Raw genomic sequence first — 12,881 nt, forward strand, 5'->3', positions numbered from 1 at the left:
CTCACTCTCGACCATTTCTGCCGTCGCTGTGGCGTGACCTCCAACACCCTTCGGTTCTGAATGATAAGAGTCGAAACAAGCAGTTAAATGGAGTCTAAAATTTCTGAACAATCATTTAGTCAAACTATTCTACGCTTATGCTGGAAACCATTCGTACAAATTTGCTTTCTTATATAACAGTAGGATGATAGTTTAAGGTATAAATTTGGTGTTTGAACCATTAAAATAAACAGTTATGAATGTTTTTAGAGGGGGGGCTGGTTTTTGAAATATTTAAATAGCCAGTTATAAGCATTTTTATAGGGGGATGTCAAATATTCGCGGATTTTAGCTATTCACGGGTGTTTTTGGTCCCTATCCCCGCAAATACTGGGGTTGACTGTAGATCTCGTGTCCTTATGGGAGATGTTTGTGCTCCTGAGAAGCTTCAAGCAGTCTTGCCCACCCAGGAAACTTAGGCTTCCCAAGTGGGATATGATTCTTTTGAAGAACCTAACTTGTACTCCATATGAACCATTGAACGAGTCATCATACAGGGGTCTGACCCTGAAAACAGTTTTCTTGGTTTTCCTGGCACTGGCATAGAGAGAAGGCGAGCTTCATGGCCTTACTTTTGTTATTTCGGTGTGAAGCACTTGAGGGATGGGGATCTGTTTTGCTTGAGTTTGTCCAGGAATTTGTAACAAAGACTCAGAATCCGTTGGCCCCTGACACTAGATTCAAGTCCTTTTCAATTCCCTCCCCAGAGGACTTTGTTGGTAGCAATCAGGATGAGATGGTACTTTGTCCAGTTCAGATGCTGTGGTACTACCTCAAGAGAACTTGGCATCTCAGGCCTGAGTGTTGACACCTATTTATTAGTACTGGCTCGGCCAAGAAACAGGTGTCCAAGGATATGATCTCTTTCTGGCTTCATGAGACTCAAATGGGAGTACACTATGTCTGGTGAGGAAGATGGGAGTACAGTTTGGGTGAGAGCTCATGAAGTTAGGGGCATCTCCCTGTCCCTGCCATTCCAAAAGAACCTTTTGGTTCATCGGGTACTACGGGCAGGTGTGTAGTCATGACAGACCACATTCACCTCATTTTGCCTTTGGGATATTGCCCATAAGTCCTTGGACACGTTTTCCTTGGATCTTGTGGTGGATGCCCAACAAGTTGTGTAGCTCAGCTGGTTCCCCTAAGCTGACAGGTAACATCATATTTAAGGTATTCAGTAAGCAAGAGAGAGTGTGTGTGTGAGTGACTGATCTCCTTCTCCCTTTTCTCTTTTACCTTTCTCTCTTGTATGTCAGGGAGTCAGGTAGCGAGCCTTCACACGCTGGATGAACGAGGGTTGCAGGTGAGCACATGACAGGGGTACCCTATCCTTCATTCTGTTGTAGATTAATTGGATGCATGTCCCCTCTCTCTAGACAAGGGAAGAGTGGGATAGACAATGAAACAAACCTGGTGGCTTTTGATAGCAAGTTTTATTGTCCCCGGCACATACTGGTTCTTTCAAGCCTTCAAAAAAGGTAATGAATGCAAACTCATTAATTCATGCCCAGAAGTCTAGAAGTTGCAACATCCCATATGTCCAACAAGCTAGAGGTGGAGGATTCCTTCCTCAGCTCTTTTAGACCAGAAAGGTATTCCCGGATGGGTAGAACCAACCAGTCAGGTCAGAGAGTTGCCCAGACTCCTCCCACCAATGAGTAAGTCTCCTATTTAGGGAATGAAGGTTTGTATTTGTGTAGGAAAAGATAGCAAATTTGTAAAGATATTTGTAGTTTTCCTAACATACAAACCTGAAGTTCTTAGCATTCACATCCAACTTCAGCCACTCCTCGCTATGATACCTGGGCTAGAAGGCAAAGTGGAGTACAGACTGACAGGGGATGGGGCTTCCCCTATCTGTTGATAGTTAACATTTTTGTCTGAAAGTTAAATGGCCGTTCCATCTCATTTGCAAGCTAAATCCTATGCAAAGAACTTCAGGTTTGTATGGTAGGAAAAATAAAAATTACTTTAAAAATTTGCTATTTCCGGTAGCCGCTGCAAGACCTGAAACCCACCCACTTTCTTTGATGAAAAGGCATGGGACTAGGGTGGGCATTTATCTTGCACAGACCTGGCGTATAATGAGGAAGATAGCTGACATATATACATGCTGCTGTCACATTTGTGTGAGTAGGATGAAGGGAAAACTGAGTTCATCATTGTGGACAGGAGATAGAGCTCTCGTTCTGAGTCCTTTATATTCTATCACTGTGCCTCCAAGCACTATTATGGCTGAGACCAACTATAAGAGAATTCATTGAGATTGGTTGGTCTGTCTTATGGAACCCTGGGAGACTATAAAAGTCTAACTCCTTTGAGGATTCATAGTGGCTACCAAAAATAGGTTTTCCCTACATCAAAACCTGTTTTTTACAAGATAACGTCTCAGTTAGAGAGATGTCTATTTTTTTTAACTGATCTCAAGATGTAAATTTAATAGATATCACTTTAGTATTTCTGTACTCAAATATATTAAATCATTTCCTTGATTTGCTTAATTCTCTTCTGGATATCATAATTTGTGGCTGAGCTTCGTAGGCTAGCCTTCTTCTGTCACAAATATGCTTCATTTTGAGTAAGAAAATTGAACTTAATTTTTTCTATACTTTGTTTTTGTTTTGTGCATGATAATAATTTATTACAGTATAATGTCAAAATGTGTGCATACAATACTTTTCAAAAACTCCTGACTACGATAGCCTGGGCTAAGGAGCTCCTATTGTACCTAGATTAGCCCTAGTTTCGCATGGTGCAGTTAAAATTACTGTGCAGTTAATCCTCTGAGGATTCGGAAGGTGAGAGGGAGATCAAAATCTGTCTGTGCCAGAACACTCCCCCTTCACTGAGTGAAAATGCTTAGCAATAACGTTTGTGATTACTCTGTGTAACATTATACTTCATGCTAAATTAATGAATTTGGTTTATCTTAAAGCTAAAGAGTTGAACTTTCTCTTGCTATGTTTAAAAATTCCAGAAAAAACTATCAAAAGTAAAAGTTACCATAATGAAAAAAATTTTGTTAATTTTAAAAGAAATTCACAATAAATCATAGAAAAGTGACATCTAATTTCTTTTTATACAGTGTAAAAGTATGATAAATTACCTTTCCAATGATATGCATTTCATTACTATTTGAACGCATATGTACACAAAGTGCACTGAAAGAAATGCAAAATATACTTAAGTGGCATAAATGCACTGAGTGGAATGATGGCTCGTGCAGCTTTTCTAAAAAATTTGCTTTAAATCAGAATACGTGCCAGTCATATGACGACAACAAGCAGCCACACATACATTATTCAGATATCTTTGTTATGGCATTGTTTTGTGAATTATGGTAAATTTATTTTAAAAAAGTTTTTCAGTGATGACTATGTATGTAGTTTTATGAAAAAGGATGGCTGTATTATGCGAATTTATCTTATATACTGTAGTGTCTTTTCTATCTTCCTTATGATTCGCTTTTCAGGCTCAGCGATGTTAGTCAGTAACTGGCCGATGTTCATGTTGGAAAAGGATAGTGTGCGGAATATGGGAAGTCTTTTATTAAAATATCCAATCAGAAATCGTTCGTCTGGGTTCAGGTTCTATTTTAGGTACCGTCAACATGTTTCGACCAGCTTGTTGGTCATCCTCTGGACGTGGTTGCAGAAGGTCTGAAGAAACGAGGTGCTCGGGTTGGTATTTATAGGGGGGGTCTTGATTGGTGCTGAATTATGATTGGCTGCCCGGGCCATGCACCCTCGGTGGAGCCTACTCATCCAAGTCGATGTTCGGTTTTCGTCTTGCGTCGAAAGGCGTTGTAGTGCTGGGGATGAAGAGAAGAATTTCGATCCTCAGATGCCGAATTTTGATTCGCTCGTTCGCTATGGGGATCGCTCGGTGCATGTCTCCTGGCTGCCGTGGGGAGGAGAAAGGTTTCTTGCGTAATGTTGAGTGTTGGTTTCTCCTTCCCAATGTGCAATGCTTCCAAGAGGCGTAGGCGGCGGTGGTCGGTAGTTCGGTCAATTATTTCGATGTTCGTGATTATGTCTTTTCTTGCTATTCTCCGGTTATGGACGGTCCTGGCATGATTAAAGATAGCCCCCTCTTGGGCGTGGCAGGAAATCCTCTTGGAGAAACGCATGGTGGTCATACCGATGTAAGAACCGAGGCATCCTCGGACGGGGCATGAGTACCGGTATACCACGTTGGTTTTCTTCAAGGGGTCCTGCTGAGGGGGCCTGGGTTATTCTTTGCATAACCAGGCTGCTCGTCTTTCTGCTCTTGTAATAAATAACCAGATGTATATTTTTGTTGGAGTCAACAGGGCTGACATTATTCTTGATGATGTTTTTGAGGGCGTGTTCGTCTTCTTTATATTTATGGTGAAATTGTCCTTTATAGAAGAGCTCTATGCGTTCAGGGGCATCGGGGCGAGGTTCCTGACGGTACCATCTATAGATGTTTGCCTTGATAGATTCTTCTATATCCTGGTTTGGGTGTCCATTGTCAATGAGGGTTTGGGCTACATGTTCTATTTCTCCGTGGGTGTCGTTCCAGGAGGAGCAGTGTGAGAGGGCCCTCCTGACGTAGGTGCTGATGGTGGAGCGCTTATACCTCTCGGGGCACTCGCTCACCCCGTTCATACACATGCCCAGGTTCATGCGTTTCGTGTAGACCCTCGTAGAGAAAGAGGCCTCTCTCTGTTCCACAAGGACGTCAAGGAACGATTTCTGATTGGATATTTTAATAAAAGGCTTCCCATATTCCGCACACTATCCTTTTCCAACATGAACATCGGCCAGTTACTGACTAACATCGCTGAGCCTGAAAAGCGAATCATAAGGAAGATAGAAAAGACACTATATAAGATAAATTCGCATAATACAGCCATCCTTTTTAATAAGACCTGTTTAAAAGAGGGCCTACTCCCTTCATATATATGTAGTTGTTAGAATCTAAGTACTGTAGTTGAAAAAGGAATAATGATTGTAATCATCAAAATCTTAAAGGGTTAAGGGAAAAGATATAAGAAAGGTTGTATAGTGTAAACCTAGCAAACAGATAAGTATAAAAATCAGTACAGAGAAATGAATGTATGATGTATTACGGTAATTTACCACAGTTTCATACATACAAGGTGTTGCTGCATGGAGTGCAGTTTCATGACTGGAGTAGTTGGAGATAATTTGATTGCTACAACCATGTAGCAGATCCATGAATGGCATCAGAGTTTAGAGAATTCTTTTGATAAACAATGGTATGACCATTATTTGGTAGTTAAATGTATTAAGAATATTCATATAGTGTCATCAAGTACTACCATGCTTGCAAATCCCATAATTTTTTCAGTACAGTATCCCTTAGTACTATAGAATATATATATTGTAGTAGTTTAATCCTCTTAATAAGGATGTTAGATACAGTAATCATGGTTTTGTATGGAGAAATAACATAAATCTTGTTTTTCCAATTATCATGGTGTATTTTTATTTTAATTACAGTGATTTTGCTTCATTTACAGTATTGAATAGTAATGGAAATATGCAGTTGCCGTATATTGAATATTATATATTATTGTTGAAAGGGATCTGAAATTTTGTAAGCCCACTGGTTTACTCAAAGAATTATTTTTGTTTTATTTTCATTAATACAGTCAGTTATGATAGGTATGCAGAATAAATGGATGTATTTCTTAGATATTTCACCCATGCAGGCTATGAACATGTTACATATGATGCGAAATTCTGACCGAACGTCACAAGAAATAATAAAGCAGTCCCCATTGAAGGCATGGCTTGTTCGTCATGGACATTCATCCATCGCAAAATATGCCCAGCTAGAAGTTGCTGATTTTCAAGCACCTCTTATTTTTCAGGTAATGTATTTGTTATAGTGCTATGTTTTTCATAGAATTCCATTTTATTTAACCTTTTACATAATCTATTTACTGTAGTATCCAAGTGAATAAAGACAAATCAATAAACAGATCAATAAATTTACTGATAAACAGCAACAAAAGTCATGAAAACCAAGCAGCACTGTATTGTAGTATTAGGGCCTTTTGTAAACTTACAAACTCTGGCATCATTGATACTACTATTAACTTTTTTATATGTTCCAGACATTGAAAATCCCATACTTATATAATTTTTCAGTTCTGATTGTGTGATATATGCACATACTGCATTGCATTTATCCCTTCACTGGACTACAGTAATGTTTTCAATGTTATTTTTTAAAATGAAACTTACCTCTTTATTGTTTAGCTTTACCTTATGAGCCAGTGAAGGTATGACAGATAGGAAAATTTAAAGGCTCTCCCCATTTTCTATTAGTACTGATCTGTATTCATCTACTTCCCCCACCCTCTACCGAGGGGCCTATAGGTACAAATGCCAGCTTGTAGGCAGTGAAATTACTCCTAAGATTTTTGTTGCTGTTTTAAAGTTTGTCTTGGAATTTCTTTGGTTTTGGATTTTGATGAATTCCAGTAATAATGAAGTATGCAAGGTATGTGGCTGACATAATAGGATATATTGACTTTCAGTTTTCAACATGACTTGTACATTCAGTGCAAGGATGTCGACTGTGTTTTTGTCAACAGATGTGATGTTTGCAAGAGCAAGAATGAAAGTGATATGCTTTCTTATGTTAATACCATAAGAGGAGGGAAACTGACAGATAGAGGAAGCAGCAAAAGAGTGCTTCTGTGAAGCATAATGTTGCTGGTAAGAGTGAGAGAGACAGGATAAACCTTCCCCTACTTCTCTGTCTTTCAATCGGGCTTCCTCTATGTATTCTCATTCTCTGACTCCATTGCAAGCTTCCTTTTTGACTCAGTATAGTGTATTTTATCCTTATTACCCTCTCTCAAAGCTCACTTGTTTTTGGGTAATTCTCCTGTGCCTCCACTCTTGTCTAGCCTTACCACCAACATGCCCAGTCATGCACCCTGAGTCTGCTTGCTTGTTAGCGCATGAAAAGCCTAATCCTAATCTGTTACCTTTGCTAAAGTAAATTGTTCATAATGAACATTTCTAGTAGATGTACAGTACTCTGCTGCAAAGATCAAGCATTAGTGATGTAATGGGCTCTACATTTGAAGATTTGCGGCAAGCAGTTGGAGCTGTGTATGTGATTCCAACCTGTCTGCAACCAGGAAGAATCATATTCTGCTGCTTTATCGCCAGTTCAAGATCCTCTGGCTTGAATAGTGGATGGTATGCTGTAGACTGCTGAAGTTTGGATTGCTGTGACTTTTTTCTCCTGTGCTATGATGCAAGAGGTTACCAACAAGTTAGACGACTGTATGTTGTTGCATGACATGGTTTACACCCTGGTGGATAAGGAGGGTCTGATTTCCAGAGTCTCTTCATTGTTTGATATATCTGACCAGGATTTTCTCTCCAAACTGTTGTTCCTAAGTATCTCTCTTCAGCTCCTTTCAGACAGCCAGAGACAATCCCCTTAAAGGAGCTTATGATGAAAGGACTGTTCTTGCTAGCACTAGCACTTCCAAGTGTTTTAGCAAAATATAAGCCCTGTTGTTCAGAGTTTGTTTTTCCAGAGTCAAGGCAATTGTGTCTTTCTTGCTCATGTTTAAGGCAAAACATGATCCAGGGTTACTCCTGATGAGGAAATTGCTGTTCTTTGCCCATTAAGAGCTCTTGTTGCTTACTTATTTAAAACTAATAACATTCATAGGAATATTAAGAATTTGTTTTGTAGTATAATGGATCCAAATGTTCCTCTCAGTGAAAATGCAATGTCTGTTTTTGGGAGGTACTTGGTTTACGGAGCACATTTGCTCGAGTATTCTACTTTTATGTCTTCCTTGAGATTCAAGTTGCATGATATTCATGCATTTGCAACACATTTAATTTCTGGGAAAACCTTTCAAAGTTATTGAAGCTTCCTAGTTGAAATGTAATTCAGATTTTTACCTTCGATTTCTTAAGGGATATCAATTGTAATACAATTCTTGCAGAGCTTTAGTGCCCCTAGTTTGTGCAGGTGAAGTACTACTCTGAGTTGAAATAGTAGTAGCGTGCTTGTCTTTCTATTAGTCAGAAACCCATTCAAGTTATGGAAAGCTCTTAGGTACACAGTGCATTGTATAGGGGTATCTTCATATCCATGGGTGCTTTCTGAGATGTTGTATATATGCTGATGCTTAGCAGAGTCATGGCACAAGACTTTCCCCACCTTACTCAATGCAGTTTAAGGTGTCATCTTCCATGATACCTCAATCACCATATAATGAGGGTCTCAACTTGATGTAAAATCCTTAATAGCGTCAGAAACAGCCTATGGATTTTTTTACATTAGGTAAATAAACACTATTGTTTATACACTGTTGGTTGTACTTAAATATAGTAAGGGCTGGCTCTTATAGGGATAGCTGATTTTACTTTCCCCACCTCTTCATTAATGTGGGAATACTTACCTCTCCATTATAAAATGACCTTCGCATCCTCCCTACGTTCCAAATGCAAAGGATTCTGCCTGCCATTTAGTGTTTGTACTTACAGGTCCCTGGTGGAGGGTGGGGGAAGTAGATGGATATAAGCCAGTACAGTACTTATGGAAAATGGGGAGAACCTTTGAATTTCTTATCTTTCATAACTTTGTGGGTGCAGAAGGTAAAGCTATATAATGGAGAATAAGTATTTATATCTTTGCATCACTATCTTAGTTTATTATATTATTTTTACTCACTCTTCCTGGATCCTTTATCTTTTAAATATTTTGAAGATCTTTTTTGTATTTCTTTTTGTTACACAAATTTATCAGCATGTAACTGCTCTTAGAGTCCTTCCTTCAGGCATTCATAGTAGCTTTATCGATTACTGCAGTGAGCAATAAAGTCCTTGGGTGATTCCTTCAGGGACGCCATCATTTATCTTAGCTGCATCTGGCGTAATGCCACTGCCATTACTGTAGACCTTCAGTCAAATTATAGTACTTTGTTTCTCAGTAAGTCTCTCTGATAGTCTTTGCCTTCATAATGTACCTCTAATTGCTTGTCTTAGTACTCTGCCAAATGCCCTTTCAAAATTCATGTGATAAATCTTCCATTGTATTTTTGTATCATTTATGTAATAGTAAAACAAAACTATAACTTTTTTAATGGGTTATAATGCACCATCCTACTTAGGTAAGGGAGTAACTAAAGCAACCACTTGCAAAATCTGATTATGTTGTACCATTTTAGTTGGTATGTTTCATATTTTACAGATTGTAGTCGTGATGATGGTGGCGATATAGTCATGTTTGTGATTTTGTAAAACTGTTGTAGTGTCAAAATCATGATGCTTATATTGGTATTTTGTGATAGTGTAGTCGCTGTTTATCCTTAAAGGATTTACCCTTATGGTTCTCCAGAGGCTCCATAAGATATCCAACTGATTTCAAAGAATTCTCTCAAAGAATTCTTGGTCAGAATAGTGCCAGTGATAGAGTATAAATGGATTTAAGGCCAGAGGGTTCTTTCTCCTGCCTACAGTGATTACCACACTTAATCTTATTTATTCCTAGTGCCTTATTGACGGGATATTGCAGCTTAGTCTTAAGCCCCTGTAAAAAAAATTAGTTCTTGAATATTTTAGCGGTTAGGCATTATTGTTAAATTTGCTAGCTGGTACATCCCTCAAGGTGGGGAATCTGGATTATGCTACTAGGCAATGTTATGCGTTCTGTGCTTCCAGTTAGCTGTGACATGATTTTTAAAATTACAGTTATTAGAAATTTTGTTATTTAAAATCATTAGTCAATGGTTATACATTATACTTAGATAATTTGAGTTTACAGTGTAAAGAAACGATGTTATAGCCTAATATTCCTTCCCAGTACAGAAGTGGTAGCCTTGACTTGCCATCCCCTTGTATTCTTAACTTTGTGACTTAGTTTTAAACCAAGTGCCCTTTCTCTTCTCATTAATATTTAGAAACATCATAAAGAATTTTTTTATTACTATACAACTATCCCCTGGTTATATTTAATATTGGAAGTTTATGTATTATAAATGAATAGACAATGTGTTCAGCCAGATGTGTGTGTTGAAACCTTGTTTACATGAATCGTTTATGGCTCCTTGGCAGGATGTAGCAAATACTTTCCAGTACTGTACTGGTTAGTGTTATTAACCCCCTTGCATCTGGGTGTGATCCTGTGAGGCATAATAATGGAAACTTGGTTCAATCTGGATAGGTTCACATGAGAATCATTATTTCGTGCCATGCTATTTGAATAAACTATGTTGGGAAATATTCAAATCACTTGAATTGGCTATAAATTACTTATGGCAACTCTTGTAGCAACACTTACACCACAGCTGGTGATATGAGGTAGAACAATCTCCCTAGAGATTTCACAGGGGAAGGTACTACATCTCATCTTCCCAGTACATCTTGAATATATTTGCCCATAAATACTCAGGGATTTTTGCTGGTAGTAGTATTTATTTTGTATGATAGTATGTCAGCTGTAAATGTAATTTTTCAAAATAAAGTGCTCCACAAAAGAATATTAGAAAGAGCATGTATAACTCACTAAAAGCTACTGCATCTCCTCATCCCAGTACATCTGGTAAATATTTGTCCATAAATAAACTCAAGGATTGTTGCTAATTTTAGTTCTTATCTTTTAAGATACAGTGGCTCACCGAGACAATGTATCAAAGTGTCCAGGCCTACACTGATATAAAAGAAACTCTGATATATCATTGTGTATATATGTGAATGTGTGTTTTTGCTGTAAAGTATATCTATATAAACCCTGTACCCCTTAAACTAAAATGCTTATAACTGCCTATTTTAACAGTTTACTGCCTAATTTAATAGTTCAAACAAAAATATACTTTAAATTATCACACTAAAACAATTTAATATCATTTCCAGCAAAAATACAGTGCACCCCAAACCATCATTCCAAAATATTTAAAGTCATCTTACATTACTGTCCTACAACTGTTACTCTTAAAACACTTATAACAATGATTTACTACTATGAAAATATTAATATTAATGGAAGCACTGCAAAATATCTATACAGGGTTACAATCTCATGTTTTAATTCTAAAAACCAAAAAGCTCTAAAAACCAAAATATTTTCTGGAGAAAAGTAATAATTTGCAATGGTTAAATAGTACAACTATGTTTATAATAATGATGATTTAAATAAAGGTTGTTTTGTCCGCTGCATCCAATTTCAGTATTTTGCATGTATTATTATCATATTGTTACTGTATTACAGAATGTAAACATTGCCATCGTATGCCATTTGCAATAATGTTGACATTCTCAAAATCTTGGCTGATTGAAAACTACCAAGACCACCGGTGGTCTTGGCACTACTGACAGCTTCATTATTATTAGTTGCTAGAAGAAACATAATTCGGAGACACCTTTTCTTGTAAATTAACAAAGTTGGGTTTAAAATGTGTGAATTACTTTATTGTAAAAGCAGTAAGTGATTTCACTAGTTCCGGGCATCACTTTCGCATATTTCAAAATGTTTTAGAGCCTGCCCTATATTCGTTTTATTTAGCCTTAGCTATAAACTGCAGCTTTAATTTATGAAAGATGAATAAAAATGTATATAATTTTTACTTATGGAAGCCACCATTGAGAATTGGCAAGTTTTAACACCTTGTCTACTTGATAATTATGATTAAAAAAGAGAGGAGAGCAACGGGAAGCATCGCCAGCAACGCCCAAGAAACTACACTTAAAATAAGACTAATCTCACCCAATAAATTGACTGAGGGAGGAGCAGCTATATTACCGGCTCTCAATAGAAATCATCACAAAGCTATAGTAGGCATAAAGTTAAGTAAGCCCTTTCTAACTAGCAACCTTCGTCTCCCTAGACGCTCATACACCATATTAGCCAAACAAAATAAACCGGAAGAACAAAGACCATGGCCCACCATTACAGACACAGCACCAGATAGTCCTCACCACCTGAAAACACTAAGGCCGCATAAGACCAGCCCCATATGTGCCACAGAAGAGTAAGCAATTAAAGCCTTGATGTCAGTCTGACGGAGACAAATGAAACTTACAAAAATTCCCCTAACAGGCCCACGAGACCCACAATCACCTGAAAGTCAAAGCTGAATAAACAAAAGAGGACACACACGCACCAAACCATACCCCCCCAATTTTAACAGAACACCAGCCAAAATCATAGATCCAGCTACAGGGGCCTCCACGTGAGCCTTAGGTAACCACAAATGAACTAAATAAACTGGAAGCTTTACGATAAAAGCTATAATCCTACAAAGATACCAAACCCCCAGCAGCCTCATCCTGCCATCAGGAACCAAAGACAAACCAAAAGTCACAGAACCCCCACCTCTGTACAAACTCAAAATAGAAATTAACAAAGGCAAAGACCCAAACAAAGTATAAAATAACATATACACACCTGCCTGTAGTCGCTCAGGCTGGTACCCTCATCCCAAAATTAAAATTATAGTAGGAATTAAAGAACTCTCAAAGCACACATAAAATATTAAATAATCAAGACAAGAAAAAGTTAACACCAGACTCAATAGCAAGAACACATTAACAGACAGAAACACTCTATCAAAATCCTTAAAATTTTCAACCTTCTGGCTCCTTCTGACAACAAGAGCCATAATCCAAAACCTCAGTAAAATTAAAATGTACCCAATATAATCCAAACCAAGCCCGAGGCCTAAACAAGAAAAAGAGAACCCATTAAGTGAATAGACCCCAAATACAAAACTAGCCACAAACAAAGACACCTGCACAGCTAACCAACTATCAGTCACCAAAATTATCAACAAAACCATCAAAATAAACTTTAACATCTTAAAACATTAAAAC

At 37.8% G+C, this 12,881-nt stretch overlaps 1 protein-coding gene across 1 annotated transcript in view; it reads left to right on the forward strand.

Moving 5' to 3' along the window:
* Positions 1–12,881, forward strand: part of CAHbeta (carbonic anhydrase beta) — an 85,330-nt gene that overhangs the window by 56,605 nt on the left and 15,844 nt on the right. The window contains exon 4 of the mRNA XM_067125275.1: positions 5,741–5,902. Within this exon, the coding sequence (XP_066981376.1) occupies positions 5,741–5,902 (162 nt within the window). The remainder of the gene's footprint in view (positions 1–5,740; positions 5,903–12,881) is intronic.

This window comes from Macrobrachium rosenbergii, chromosome 23 (assembly GCF_040412425.1).
Source record: "Macrobrachium rosenbergii isolate ZJJX-2024 chromosome 23, ASM4041242v1, whole genome shotgun sequence".
Lineage (NCBI taxonomy): Eukaryota > Metazoa > Arthropoda > Malacostraca > Decapoda > Palaemonidae > Macrobrachium > Macrobrachium rosenbergii.